The following is a 15,481-nucleotide window of genomic DNA, read 5'->3' on the forward strand; positions in this document are numbered from 1 at the left end:
GGCTAGACGCTAAGCTGGGTGCTGATGGGGCTAGACGCTAAGCTGGGTGCTGATGGGGCTAGACGCTAAGCTGGGTGCTGATGGGGCTAGACGCTAAGCTGGGTGCTGATGGGGCTAGACGCTAAGCTGGGTGCTGATGGGGCTAGACGCTAAGCTGGGTGCTGATGGGGCTAGACGCTAAGCTGGGTGCTGATGGGGCTAGACGCTAAGCTGGGTGCTGATGGGGCTAGACGCTAAGCTGGGTGCTGATGGGGCTAGACGCTAAGCTGGGTGCTGATGGGGCTAGACGCTAAGCTGGGTGCTGATGGGGCTAGACGCTAAGCTGGGTGCTGATGGGGCTAGACGCTAAGCTGGGTGCTGATGGGGCTAGACGCTAAGCTGGGTGCTGATGGGGCTAGACGCTAAGCTGGGTGCTGATGGGGCTAGACGCTAAGCTGGGTGCTGATGGGGCTAGACGCTAAGCTGGGTGCTGATGGGGCTAGACGCTAAGCTGGGTGCTGATGGGGCTAGACGCTAAGCTGGGTGCTGATGGGGCTAGACGCTAAGCTGGGTGCTGATGGGGCTAGACGCTAAGCTGGGTGCTGATGGGGCTAGACGCTAAGCTGGGTGCTGATGGGGCTAGACGCTAAGCTGGGTGCTGATGGGGCTAGACGCTAAGCTGGGTGCTGATGGGGCTAGACGCTAAGCTGGGTGCTGATGGGGCTAGACGCTAAGCTGGGTGCTGATGGGGCTAGACGCTAAGCTGGGTGCTGATGGGGCTAGACGCTAAGCTGGGTGCTGATGGGGCTAGACGCTAAGCTGGGTGCTGATGGGGCTAGACGCTAAGCTGGGTGCTGATGGGGCTAGACGCTAAGCTGGGTGCTGATGGGGCTAGACGCTAAGCTGGGTGCTGATGGGGCTAGACGCTAAGCTGGGTGCTGATGGGGCTAGACGCTAAGCTGGGTGCTGATGGGGCTAGACGCTAAGCTGGGTGCTGATGGGGCTAGACGCTAAGCTGGGTGCTGATGGGGCTAGACGCTAAGCTGGGTGCTGATGGGGCTAGACGCTAAGCTGGGTGCTGATGGGGCTAGACGCTAAGCTGGGTGCTGATGGGGCTAGACGCTAAGCTGGGTGCTGATGGGGCTAGACGCTAAGCTGGGTGCTGATGGGGCTAGACGCTAAGCTGGGTGCTGATGGGGCTAGACGCTAAGCTGGGTGCTGATGGGGCTAGACGCTAAGCTGGGTGCTGATGGGGCTAGACGCTAAGCTGGGTGCTGATGGGGCTAGACGCTAAGCTGGGTGCTGATGGGGCTAGACGCTAAGCTGGGTGCTGATGGGGCTAGACGCTAAGCTGGGTGCTGATGGGGCTAGACGCTAAGCTGGGTGCTGATGGGGCTAGACGCTAAGCTGGGTGCTGATGGGGCTAGACGCTAAGCTGGGTGCTGATGGGGCTAGACGCTAAGCTGGGTGCTGATGGGGCTAGACGCTAAGCTGGGTGCTGATGGGGCTAGACGCTAAGCTGGGTGCTGATGGGGCTAGACGCTAAGCTGGGTGCTGATGGGGCTAGACGCTAAGCTGGGTGCTGATGGGGCTAGACGCTAAGCTGGGTGCTGATGGGGCTAGACGCTAAGCTGGGTGCTGATGGGGCTAGACGCTAAGCTGGGTGCTGATGGGGCTAGACGCTAAGCTGGGTGCTGATGGGGCTAGACGCTAAGCTGGGTGCTGATGGGGCTAGACGCTAAGCTGGGTGCTGATGGGGCTAGACGCTAAGCTGGGTGCTGATGGGGCTAGACGCTAAGCTGGGTGCTGATGGGGCTAGACGCTAAGCTGGGTGCTGATGGGGCTAGACGCTAAGCTGGGTGCTGATGGGGCTAGACGCTAAGCTGGGTGCTGATGGGGCTAGACGCTAAGCTGGGTGCTGATGGGGCTAGACGCTAAGCTGGGTGCTGATGGGGCTAGACGCTAAGCTGGGTGCTGATGGGGCTAGACGCTAAGCTGGGTGCTGATGGGGCTAGACGCTAAGCTGGGTGCTGATGGGGCTAGACGCTAAGCTGGGTGCTGATGGGGCTAGACGCTAAGCTGGGTGCTGATGGGGCTAGACGCTAAGCTGGGTGCTGATGGGGCTAGACGCTAAGCTGGGTGCTGATGGGGCTAGACGCTAAGCTGGGTGCTGATGGGGCTAGACGCTAAGCTGGGTGCTGATGGGGCTAGACGCTAAGCTGGGTGCTGATGGGGCTAGACGCTAAGCTGGGTGCTGATGGGGCTAGACGCTAAGCTGGGTGCTGATGGGGCTAGACGCTAAGCTGGGTGCTGATGGGGCTAGACGCTAAGCTGGGTGCTGATGGGGCTAGACGCTAAGCTGGGTGCTGATGGGGCTAGACGCTAAGCTGGGTGCTGATGGGGCTAGACGCTAAGCTGGGTGCTGATGGGGCTAGACGCTAAGCTGGGTGCTGATGGGGCTAGACGCTAAGCTGGGTGCTGATGGGGCTAGACGCTAAGCTGGGTGCTGATGGGGCTAGACGCTAAGCTGGGTGCTGATGGGGCTAGACGCTAAGCTGGGTGCTGATGGGGCTAGACGCTAAGCTGGGTGCTGATGGGGCTAGACGCTAAGCTGGGTGCTGATGGGGCTAGACGCTAAGCTGGGTGCTGATGGGGCTAGACGCTAAGCTGGGTGCTGATGGGGCTAGACGCTAAGCTGGGTGCTGATGGGGCTAGACGCTAAGCTGGGTGCTGATGGGGCTAGACGCTAAGCTGGGTGCTGATGGGGCTAGACGCTAAGCTGGGTGCTGATGGGGCTAGACGCTAAGCTGGGTGCTGATGGGGCTAGACGCTAAGCTGGGTGCTGATGGGGCTAGACGCTAAGCTGGGTGCTGATGGGGCTAGACGCTAAGCTGGGTGCTGATGGGGCTAGACGCTAAGCTGGGTGCTGATGGGGCTAGACGCTAAGCTGGGTGCTGATGGGGCTAGACGCTAAGCTGGGTGCTGATGGGGCTAGACGCTAAGCTGGGTGCTGATGGGGCTAGACGCTAAGCTGGGTGCTGATGGGGCTAGACGCTAAGCTGGGTGCTGATGGGGCTAGACGCTAAGCTGGGTGCTGATGGGGCTAGACGCTAAGCTGGGTGCTGATGGGGCTAGACGCTAAGCTGGGTGCTGATGGGGCTAGACGCTAAGCTGGGTGCTGATGGGGCTAGACGCTAAGCTGGGTGCTGATGGGGCTAGACGCTAAGCTGGGTGCTGATGGGGCTAGACGCTAAGCTGGGTGCTGATGGGGCTAGACGCTAAGCTGGGTGCTGATGGGGCTAGACGCTAAGCTGGGTGCTGATGGGGCTAGACGCTAAGCTGGGTGCTGATGGGGCTAGACGCTAAGCTGGGTGCTGATGGGGCTAGACGCTAAGCTGGGTGCTGATGGGGCTAGACGCTAAGCTGGGTGCTGATGGGGCTAGACGCTAAGCTGGGTGCTGATGGGGCTAGACGCTAAGCTGGGTGCTGATGGGGCTAGACGCTAAGCTGGGTGCTGATGGGGCTAGACGCTAAGCTGGGTGCTGATGGGGCTAGACGCTAAGCTGGGTGCTGATGGGGCTAGACGCTAAGCTGGGTGCTGATGGGGCTAGACGCTAAGCTGGGTGCTGATGGGGCTCGTTGCTAAGCTGGGTGCTGATGGGGCTCGTTGCTAAGCTGGGTGCTGATGTGTCTAGATGCGGATGAGACTGAAGGAAGACAGGAGGAGTAAGTCTATAGAGGAACGAGAGGAGGATTACCAGAGGGCCAGAGACAGGATATTCGCTCAAGATGTAAGAACCCTCCTTTAATATTAATTGAATAGCTTTTAAATGCAGATTGAGAGTTTGATTCAATATAAACAAGTAGATAACATAAATTATTTTATTACAGGATCCAGATGGCTTTCCTCTTGAAAAAAGAATACAGGAGGATGATGCCTGTAACAGCACACAGCAAAGACGGCAAATCTTTAGGTCATTATCTCTCAACATAACATAGCCATGACACTTTCCCCATCTCGTACTCTCTGCTATGAAGGTCCTTAATATCATAGAATGTTCCTGTTTCTTATAATAGCTAATACATGTATAATCCCATCATGGTTTAAAATGGATCCTTCCTCAGGTTAAAAGATGGCCGCTCGGCCAACAGTTGCCAGAGCAGCTCTGAGAACGAGCCCAAGAACGCTGAACCCCGGCCGTGGAGCAGCACTGACTCTGACAGCTCAAACCGTAACCTGAGGCCAGCCATGACCAAAGCAAGCAGCTTCAGCGGCATCTCTGTCCTCATCAGGGGAGACAGCTCAGGCAGCAGCAAGAGCATGGGTCGCCTCTCTAAGACTGGTAAATAACCTCCACTTCCACCATCAACTAGCCTGGTTAAACCAGACTGAATGCCACATTCCATGGTGTTCAGTCTGGTTTAACTAAGCTAACCATCAACCACCAACTACAGTTCACTTCACCACAGTTCAAGTCTCCACCCATATATTCGGACTCTGACAATCAGCAGTGCAGCACCTGTCACAGCCATAAAAATAGATTGAATAGAAAGGGAGTCATAATGGGTGGACTGGCAGCCATTTTAAGTGTACCCATGCCAGGAAGTAAAATCAGAAAGTGTACGCTTAAATCTGTGATTTGTTTAGTCAACTTAACTGACACTACAAAAAATACAACCCTAACCCATCAGTTAGCATCATTTGAATGAACATTCTACATTACCATGGCAATCCAGCATCAGTTGATAGAACATTCCAAAATACCATGGCAATTATTGCATCACAATACCAGGCAGACATTGTGAGTGTATCAATGAGTTAACCAGTCAAATTGCCAGGGTCAGAGCTTCCAAGCCTGTTCTATTCAGTCTATTTATATGGCACAACCATAGAATTAGCAATTTAGTTCGAGTGCGTTCCTAAATTTAATTTTAGCTATCTACTCCTATTTCAGAGCACACTCGTTTGAGTATGCCAGAGCGCAGAAAAACTCGCTGAAAGGGACAGGTGTCAGTAAAGTTAGGCAAAAACGGAATTAAATTGTTGCTAGCAGCACAGTCACTAACACGATAGATAACATGACAACAGTAACCAGCACTGCTAGGGCAAGTAAAATGGTCTCAGTGACGTGTTCTCTCGTTTGTGTCTGGAAGTAGGTAGCAAGCTAGCCAACTTTAGCCAGCTAGCTTGGGCTGCCGTTGTGAGGTCAGAACGCTCGGATCAACCCTACTTCTCAGCCAGAGCATCCAGTGTTGCACTGTGAAAGCTCCGAGAGCGTAACGCTCCAAATTTACGAACGGCCCAGTGAGCACTCTGACACAGTCGAGGCAATTTACGAGCATACCCTTAATAGGATATCTATGGTACAATCATGGACATCCTATTATAAATTACTGGAGGGGCTATGTCATAAACCCACAAAGTTCCAGAATGAGGTAAAAATGGCAGCCATAATGATCAGGGAGAATTACAAACAATTCTAATTGGAATGAATGGTAGTAGAGGCATAATGCAAATTTTACTTATGCAGGGAATTAAAAGTAAGATGTGATATATTAGAAATTGTGTAGTATTGTCAACAAAAAATATTGTCATTATAAATAGTTTATGAAGGTTTTAAAATGTTTGTATAAATATCCTCAAATGTCAACGGACCATAAATGTCAATGTTGATTTTCTTGGGAAGCGGAGTTCCACAGTTCCACAGAGTGCTATTTTATGATACAATATCTGTACTTGTTGAATTTGCAACTTCTCTAAGCCCTATCAACTGATCTCAGCCAGTGTATGGCAGTGGATTGGAATGTTGGCATATTTGCAGTTAATTTGAACAATTCTTGCAATCATTGCACTAAAACTGTCAGTCTAGCTAGCAAAACCATACAGTGTAGAAAAATTCTTAAGTCATTATTTTACATTATCTTATCACAGCACCATTGTCTCACGTCAGATGGTCACTTCTACGTCACGCTTGTCCCTCAGCCGATCTGTCTTGTAGGGCGTGGAACTCATCTCAACATGTTTTGATTGTACTCATCCGCATAACGCTAGTTCCTAATTCAGAAAATCACTTGGCTCTCGGGAGCAATGAAGCGCTGGCTATTACGGCAAACCATGCTCAATCAGTTGAGCAAACTTGCTGCAGCTAGCAGCCTCGTGCAAGCTTGTTTGGATCGCCATACCGTAGCTAGTTTGCCAGCTTGCTGATAAAGTTATACGGCACTAAAATTATGGGACTGTTCTCAGAAATCAGCCTGTATCTGACTCTGACAGCTGGCACTGTGCTCTGCTAGTTTGTAACATTTGGCCAACGTGATGACATTGCAGAGAGCAGTCAGTTGTGCTGTACAACTCGGCGCACTAATCACAGCAGAACAGATGTCATGACAACTAATTTGTGCATTAGCTAGAACTTCACTGCGCTAGCTAGCTAGAGGGAGTATTCAGCATTGAGTGTGTGAACTGGCGTTGTTAGCATCCTTGACTTTCATTTCATATAGATTGATTTGAGACTAGTTCTGCCAGCAAGCAAATATTAGCGAGCAAATTTTCGTGCACATTTTCAAATATACTGATCCCACCACCACAAAACACCTTAGCTAGATGTAGAATTAGGTAGTGCAGACTTCCTCAGGGGGAAAGTATATTAGTTACAGGTTTGTTGGTAAGATTACCTCTCTTTTGAGGATGAAAGGGGGTTCAGTGAACAATGTCACCTTGGTAATACAACCATCGTAGTAACATTTTTGAATGTTAGTACAGCATATTGTAGCCAAACTTCCTTTTAACCATCCGATGCGTGTTTGCTAGTTAGCGTGATGCCCGTCTGCACTGATATCTGACATGAGACAATGATCACAGCACTGGCAAACCATGATGGACAAATGGCTGACCTTTGTCTCATAATAAGAAGATTCTTGTCTATTCTAGTGATCTAATTCTATGGTCACAACGCCCTGTCCATTTAGAGGAGTGTCCAATCAGGAGCCGTTTGACAAAGGCTTTGAACAGACCCAGTCCCTATGGCTACTCTGCCAGGTGAAATGGGTGCCTCACTGTGGTTGTATTCTCAAACAGATGCCGACAGACGAGGAGAACCAAGCCATCCATTCTTAATCTCCTCCCATCTGCCTGCATTAACAAGATGTTTATTTATTAGTTTCATTTTATTAGATCAGACATTGACAAAGCACTTTTCTTTGCTATTTAGCAACCTGAGATTCATGCAGGTTTTTCTTCGTGCATTGTCACGCCTTGCTCGCACTTAACATACCACTCACACATGTTCCCAAGACGGTGTCTATTTTTTACATAGTGTGCTTTCTAATGCTTGCCTTTTCAGCATGCTTTCCCCCCCCAATTATATCGGCCACTCCTCGTCTCTCATTGTATTAGAAATCATTTGGTATCGCGAGTGTGAATTCATTGGTTATTACATTCAGAGCCCCATCTCAAACATCTTCAGTTTGATAGGTGATGTAGCTAACTGTTTCAACAAAGCAGGACTTAAGCAGTTCTACATTTTCCTGTCATTCCTTTTAACCATAGTGCTACATTTTCCTGTCATTCCTTCAAACCACACGTGTTATGGTAATATTCTATCAGGTGGTTGGTGTTGTTTTTGGACTTGTAGTAGAAAGTCTTATTAAATAGAATAAAACATAATTGACTGTCTTAATGAACTAATAATCTATCTGTTCTAGAATCTATTCATTTCTTAGTTTTCTGCACACCATGGATAGGGTGGTGGTGCTCGGACAGTCAAGTGAATAGCAAAACAATGTGAATAGCTAAATGAAGACATTAATCAAGGAATTAATTAACTGGCCAGTTAGAGCTGTTGATATCATTATCCTCTTTCTATTTTATGACAGCATCACTCCCACAGGTAATTAGAATAGATAATTGGCTATGTAGGTTTGGAGTTTCAAACCCGACCTTTCGAAGTAGTACATACCTTTTATAAAATAAAAAATAAAATAAAAATGGTTGACCTAAGTAGAAAAGAAAAAAAAAAAAAATATATATATATATATATATGGTATTTATGGCCTCAACAAATTATGTATGATACACTAATATGTGATTGTGTGAGCCAGACTACTATAAATACCCAATGAATTCAAGCCGTGTCGTCTCCAGTAGATACCATCAGTAATATGGCCTTACTGCCTTGCTCCTGTGTGACCCTTGGAGAGCATCTTATGACTCTCCCCATTCATCCCCACATAACCACTCTGAGCATGGTGTCTGTAGGTTAAGGCTTTCCTTCTCACTCCTTCCTTCCCTAGGTTCTGAGTCTTCGGGTAGTGTAGGGTCCTCCACGGGTTCGCTCTCTCGCTCCCAGCCAACCCACCCTGTCCCGGCTCTAACCAAGGCTGGCTACCCCCACAACCACTCTGCGCTTCCCTGCCCAGCGGCCTACCCAGCTGTCTGCGCTAGTAGTACTGTGGTCTATGAGGCGGGAGGCAGGAGAGTGGCACCACCAGTGAACACAGCTAACACTAGCTACTATTTGCTTCCTCTGGAAGCCACAGGGATACCGCCAGGGAGTGTCCTGGTCAACCCACACACAGGTTGGTAACCTAACCCTACCTACCAGGTTTAGTTGAAGTACAGGGGCTTGCCATGGGGAATGCAAAATGTGTCTTGTGTTTGTATCCTGTCATTGGGTTTCTTTCACAAACTGATGACTTCTCTTTCAAACTAACACGACTCACATAACTTTCTGCTTATTCCCGCAACGCTTTCTTCTTGTGGTGTTGAGGGAGAGAGGGAACTATAGCTTCTGATGGTACCGTGTGTTGTCTTCTTGCAAGCAGCAAAGTGTTGGAACACCACAGTAGAACACAGAATACCAGGCGTCCTTCATTCATTATTTCTGATGTATTTGAGTTGTGATGCTGAGTCTTTTGGGGGAGGTGATAATTACAAGTTGCTTTAACTTCCCTTTAAAAAGTAAACCCAACCGACAGATTGCGTATCGCTTTTCCTCAAATTATTCCGAATTGACACAGGAGTCACTGTCTAATGACGTGGCTTGCATGCAAATGAGAATCTGTGTCTCTGCCTTCCACAAATGAGGAGGGAACGGAAGCACTTTGAAAAACGATGGCTGTCTCGTAAGATCAATATACCCTGACTTTGGTCAAAACAAATTCCCCAAAGTGTTGCTGAGACACGGGATAATGAAGCCACACTCTACAGTGTTATTGGATATAGAGAAAATGGATAGTGGGCGAGTCGAAGCTTTGATGTATAATGTATTCCTCTTCACTCTGCTGGTTCAATGGACATCCTAGAGAATGTTGCTTCTTAAATATGCATGGGACTGTCTGATAAGCCCCGGTATATGGCGCTGGCACTAATATGATTTTCGAGAGCCAGCCAGGGCTGTGCAATTGCTTATTGACCTTTCCTAAGGAGTTGGAAAATGGGAAATTCTTGTGTAGAACCCAGATAATTAATTTTGCCACCTGATAGTTTACTCTGAGTTATTTTCAGGGTCATCAAACGGTCATTTGGGCATTGAACGTGGGGGGGAAAATTTAGGAAACCCACCCTCTCTCCACAAGTCGTCCAGGTCCTGAGGCAGCAAAGCATCACCAAACATCACACTACCACCACTGTGCTTGACTGTTGGTATGAGCTTCTTACTGTGGAATGCACTGTTTGTTTGTTTTTCGCCAGGTGACCCATGTCATCCAAAAAGGTGTGTACTTTTGACTAATCTGTCTATAGAACGTTCTTCCAAGAGTCTTGATGATCATCCAGGTGCTTCCGGAATGAGATGGATCCCATTTTATGTCTGGCGAAAACCAAACACTGTATTCCACAGTAAGAACCTCATACCAACTCTGAAGCATGGTGGTGGTAGTGTGATGGTTTGGGGATGCTTTGCTGCCTCAGGACCCGGACAACTTACCTTAATAGAAGGAACCAGGAATTCTGCTCTGTATCAGAGAATTCTACAGGAAAATGTCAGGCTATCTGTCTGTGAGCTGAAGCTCAGCTGAGTCATGCAGCAAGACGATCCAAAACACACAATCAAGTCGACATGAGAATGGTCAACAAATTTGAAGTTTTGAAATGGCCTTGTCAAAGTCCAGACCTAATCCCAATTTGAGATGTTGAGGCAGGACTTAAACAAGCAGTTCATGCTTGAAAACCAACAAATGTCGCTGAGTTAAACCAGTTCTGCATGGAAGAGTGGGCCAAAATTTCTCCACAGCAATGTGAGAGATTGATCAACAACTACAGGAAGCATTTGGTTGCAGTCATTGCAGCTAAAAGTGGCACAACCAGTTATTGAGTGTAAGGGGGCAATTCATTTTTCACACAGGGGAATTGGTTGATGCATAATTTTGTTAAATAAATATTTGTAAATTCATTTTCCCTTGATCTAATAATAGGTTTTTGTTGAAGAGCTGATAACATTCAATATCAAAAATAGAAAAAATCAGAAAGGGGGCAAATACATTTCCACGGCTCTGTATGTGTAACGTGTTTGTCTGTGTGAACCCTTGTCCCTATGATAATGTCTATAACCAACCGGTGCTTCAGTAGACGTGTATAGAATACAAATGTAAAGGAAAAACCAGCCTGTTGTGATGAAGTCATACACTGGAACTGGGTGTCTCAGGATTGTTCTGTGGCACTAACCTCTTTTCTGCACAAAAAATACCTTCTTAAACCGATATTCAGCTTTCAGAGCCAGCCTATTTCAGTGAACCACAGAGAAATGCATTGATTCTTTCATCAAGTAGCAGCTCAGGGAAATTCACTGGAGCACAAGGCATTTTTCACCAGAGATTTTGAAATAAGCCCTTGGTTAAAATTATATGTCATATTCTCCACATAAAGTGCCTCCTCCACACAACATTCTTAGTATTTTTCCTGCTCATGCAAAGGGGAACATTTATTATAAATATTTACTCACTTGGCTGTGTGAATTCATAAATAGGCTATGTAAATGAAGCCCTCTGGATACTCTGTCTTCAGCTGCTGTAAGGATAATGATAGCCATTACATTTCTGGATACCTAGCAATTTGGCAAACTATCAAAGCGTTGAAGTTATCTATTTAATGTTGATAATGGGGCCAGTGTCGATAGTGATGATGATAATGTTGAAAATATTCATTATTATTGATGTGATTTATAGAGATGGAAAGTGTTGCTTGATAGTGTTGACGATAATGCTGAAAATAATGATTGTGTTTATAGAGATGCTAGTTTTGGTGTTTTTTCCAGTGTGTTTTCAGCCCTGCCCTTCTCTCTCGCTGCAGGACAGCCGTTTGTGAACCCGGATGGAAGTGCTGTGGTGTACAACCCCAACCACGGCATGGCTCCTCAGCATCATAATCAGCAGGGCAGGACCCAGCAGCCCATGCCCACTCCTCCGCACTTGCCTGGCCAGCACCAGCCCACCAATCACAACCACGTCCTCGCACAGGTCCGCTAACACCCTTCAGCAGGCCACGGAATTGAATTTGAATTAAATGAAATAGAACCCCTAGGAGTAAATGTATGTCACAGGCTTACTCATAACATCTACTATACACCCACATTTACATTACAAGCACAATGCTTGTACAGTCTGAGAGGGCAGGGGAAAGTAGGAAGTGAACTGATGCACATGCTCAGTTCTTACAGACATCCTAAACCATCCTGAAGATTGACATGGCCACCATTTTTCAAAACATTACCATGACAGCTCATGGGGGTGGTTGTCATGCCTATGGTGTTATTCATTGAGGAAATTTTGCAACCTTTCTCCTTAGTCGCCACCCCTGTCAGGGGAAATGAATTGAGTTCAGAGTGTCAGCTAAACCCTGTGACCACTGGTGCAGCACACAGCCCAAATGGTAATCATTAGTGTTTATACAGGCCCTGAGTGGTAGGAATAGCGATCTCTAATGGCAAGATCCTCAACACAATCTGTCATGGAGAGCCCCTTTAAAAAACATAATAATAAAAATAAAAAAAAACAGAAGGCTTGACATTCATTAGTGAAAATGGAAGGGCAGGAAATTGACTTGACCTCTGATAGTGTGGGTGCACTACCCAGGGGTCGGGCAAGGATGCCTCCCCTCCCTCCCCATAGTAAAGAAGCAACGCCCCTTCCTAATAAAGTCATCATTCCAAACCGGGGGGTCGGGGCCTGATGAGAGGATATTTATTTTTGAACAAAGAGCTGTCCCATTGCTTTCATATCAATAGATTTTCACCAGTCGGCCTTGGTAGAGAATGGAGGATATCCATGGTCATATATTGACTGAGGTTAATTAACTTCATTACTCTTGGATTCCCCCCTGAGCTAGCGCTGATTAACTCCGTTAACTAATATACTGTTCCTCTATTGTTTGAGATGATGATACTTTCTCCACTTGTTACGTTTGCAATCTCTGCCTAATGTCTGACTAAACCCAATGCCCTCTACCTCTTCTCTACTTCTCTACCTCTACTTCTCTCATCTACCTCTTCTCCTCTACTGTTTTTCCTCACCTCTGTCTGTTCTGTCCCTTCCTCAGCCGGTCCGGCCCCTCCAGCCCTCTGCTCAGCCTGTCCAGTACTCGTCTGTCTCTTACCCATCTCAGCTCCTCTCCGTCTCCCCTGACCAACTATACACTGTGGTACTTTACTCTTCTTCTCCTCACTCTTCTTTTCTCTTCTCTCCTTCCCGCCCAGTCTTTTTGTCATTCTATGCCATCTTCGGGCTAGGTTAAAAAAAAGCTGTGGATTAAACTTTTGTAAATGATTAGTGAACTTATGCTACTGAAAGAATACACACAAGGATGGAATTTAGCATAAGTTCCTGAAGTTATATTCACTAGTCTCAGGCATTACTTCTCAAGGCTAGTCAATGTCCCCCTTGTAATTGCTGACCAAACCGCCTGTGTTGCGAGCGTTGCAAAATAAATGTTCACGTTATTCAATAATTGTATCTAATCTTCGGGTGCGCGTCGACGGGCGTCAGTCTAGCCAGGCTAGGAGCATACTAATCCACATGGGTTATGGAAATATGAAAGAGGTCCACACTCCAGTCCAGTTGGAAGCGGTAATGAACCTCAGTTGGTTGCCAACTGCCAAGTCCACAGAAAACGATGAGAGATTAACCAAAGAAAACAAAAAAAAAACAGCTAGGTTTCCTCTTATCTGTGGATTAATTGTCAGACTAGAGAACACACATTTTTTTGTGAATCAAAAGGGGTCAAAGTTCCAGCAACAAAAAAGGACCATATGCATTTCAGGTAAAATAATATGTTTATTTTCAGGACAAATTAGCTAGCAGCTGCAAGCTAGTTAAATGTCCATGAATGTTTCATGTGTGTTTCGACCTGTCCATAAATTAATATAGTTATTTGGTTTTGATAATTTTCGCATCTGGTGGTGATGTACAAAATCTCACGTGGACTGACGTACGGAGGCGTTTTGGTCAGCATGTTAATTAGACTTCAATAAATGCCAATTAATGATGAATTGAATCAGTTTAACTTTCATGTTGTTTTGCTACCCCACTCCCTCCATTGACGCAAATCATGTGTTCTACTGACCTCTTTCCTGACCATCCCTCTACGAATCAACATCCCTTAATGACTAATTACATAAATTTTACCGTCTAATCTAAATATGATATTCTATAAATAGCAATGCTTAAAGTTCCTAACCACTCAACCACCTGCCGCCTAGTAAACCACACCACACTTAAGCAAGTCAGGATGACTTCAGTTTAATGTTTTAGGGCCTTCAGGTTTGTTCTTTGCATGGGTGGCTGTATCCAGTTTTATTGCTGTAGGCTACAGTAGTTCAAAGTTCAGTGACTACACTAGGAGCCAGCAGTATAAAAGTATTTGGGGTTTCAGAAAAGTGCCATATAAAAGTACTATGTATTATTTATTACATACAAGGTCCTGTAGTAGTTCAACTAGAGCCACGACCAAACTGTTAATAATAAATATATAATCTATGCATATAACATGTTTCTGTGTGTTCCATCCCACAGCAAGAGAACCTGGGAGCCCAGTTCAGCCACATGAGTCTGTCCCGGCAGGCCTCTGGGGAGGGCCCCTCCGTGGTGCTCCAGGCCCCCCCGCAGCAGCAGGGCTTCATGGTGCCCCCCCAAGGCCAGCCTGTCCCTGCCCCCCAGGCCTACAACACCCCCGCCCCTCCGCCTGTCAACCAGCCACTCATGCAGCAACAGGGTTACATGCAGCAGGTAGGTTACTGCACATCCGACCCTTACCTGGTTTATTCCTATTAGGTTATACAATGTACTCCGTTTTATTAGTACTATTATACGTTATTTCCATCTGACTATCTTGATCGATGCTTGGCCGGTCTCTTTATTCCTTCATCTACATGGGTGTAATGTTTCATCATTAGTATCTGAGAGATACATATACAGTACATTTGTTCATAGATACTTTCTCTCTACTTAAAATAGCATTTAAATTGGACTTGTAAGCCACTGCAGCTGAGGGACTGTACTCTAGGTTTAGAGACCTCCGAGAGCTGCATAGTAGCTAGTGGTAGTGGTATCTCATTTTGGACTGCTTCATCTCTGCCTACAGATGCCAGCGTGTTACTGTGGGCCAGGCCAGTACCCCCTGTCCAACCAGGGGTACAGGCCTGTGGGCACAGTGCAATATAGTGCCCTGCAGAGCCAGCCAATGCCCCCGCCCACACAACAGACAGGTAAATATCTAACACAGGCTGAACCAGTAACTCAACCATTCATCTCAGCTGCCCAGTTCCTCTATTAAAAACAGGTGTCACATCAGGTGTTTTTTTTTTTGTTTTTTTTTCTGGCGTAATATCTGGAATACCATCAGTGGAGTGGTGTGCATGACATTTATTTACATGGGGAGTTAAATCCATGTCTTTCTCCCTGTGTGGTATGTTTTTTTACATGTTCTATCTTACTGCGGCGTGAGCATGGTTGTTACCGCTCTATTCACACTCTTTATTTTCTATTGCTCTAAGCACTTTGTTGTCTGGTTATCTGCTCTTATGGCAGGTACACAATAGGCTCATCTCAATAAACTGTGTCAGGGAAAGTAGACGGTGCCCCTGGGGCAAAGGAGCAGTGCGAAAAGCTGACTACTGTGTTAGAACGCTTTTCTCTGCAGGTTTGGCCGTTGTGTAGCCTTGGCCTTTAAGCCCACACAATAACAATTTCCAATCAAAAACACCGTTAGCATTGTCTCCTTCGTCTCCACTGCGTATCGCTGAAGCATCATTCATTGGCCTGTCTAGAGAAACGGATGCTCCGCTGCACCATTGAAATACAAAGTCAATCGGATTTAATGGGAATGGGGAATTTTGTTTTAATTACCTGGCAGCCTTTGTACATGCATCGGTCATGCAGATTGGCAGTAGAGAACAGGATGGGGATTTCAAATGGGGAAATTATCTGCAGTTGAAAATGTCAGGACCCACAGGCGTATAAATATTGTTACGTTCTAAGTCAGGTGTTTAGAGGGGTTTCTTACCTGGATATC

The 15,481-nt window shown here is 46.8% G+C and overlaps 1 protein-coding gene across 3 annotated transcripts in view; it reads left to right on the top strand.

Annotated features, from left to right (window-relative positions):
* The window catches only part of LOC129816653 (R3H domain-containing protein 1-like), a 43,008-nt gene that overhangs the window by 17,157 nt on the left and 10,370 nt on the right, over window positions 1-15,481 (top strand). For all 3 annotated transcript variants that reach the window (XM_055871399.1, XM_055871398.1, XM_055871401.1), the window contains exons 11-18: window positions 3,675-3,770; window positions 3,871-3,953; window positions 4,105-4,322; window positions 8,272-8,556; window positions 11,267-11,433; window positions 12,512-12,613; window positions 13,984-14,196; window positions 14,552-14,675. In XM_055871399.1, coding sequence (XP_055727374.1) covers window positions 3,675-3,770; window positions 3,871-3,953; window positions 4,105-4,322; window positions 8,272-8,556; window positions 11,267-11,433; window positions 12,512-12,613; window positions 13,984-14,196; window positions 14,552-14,675 — 1,288 coding nt within the window. The remainder of the gene's footprint in view (window positions 1-3,674; window positions 3,771-3,870; window positions 3,954-4,104; window positions 4,323-8,271; window positions 8,557-11,266; window positions 11,434-12,511; window positions 12,614-13,983; window positions 14,197-14,551; window positions 14,676-15,481) is intronic.

The sequence above is a fragment of the Salvelinus fontinalis genome, chromosome 19 (genome assembly GCF_029448725.1).
Source record: "Salvelinus fontinalis isolate EN_2023a chromosome 19, ASM2944872v1, whole genome shotgun sequence".
In the NCBI taxonomy this organism is placed as follows: domain Eukaryota; kingdom Metazoa; phylum Chordata; class Actinopteri; order Salmoniformes; family Salmonidae; genus Salvelinus; species Salvelinus fontinalis.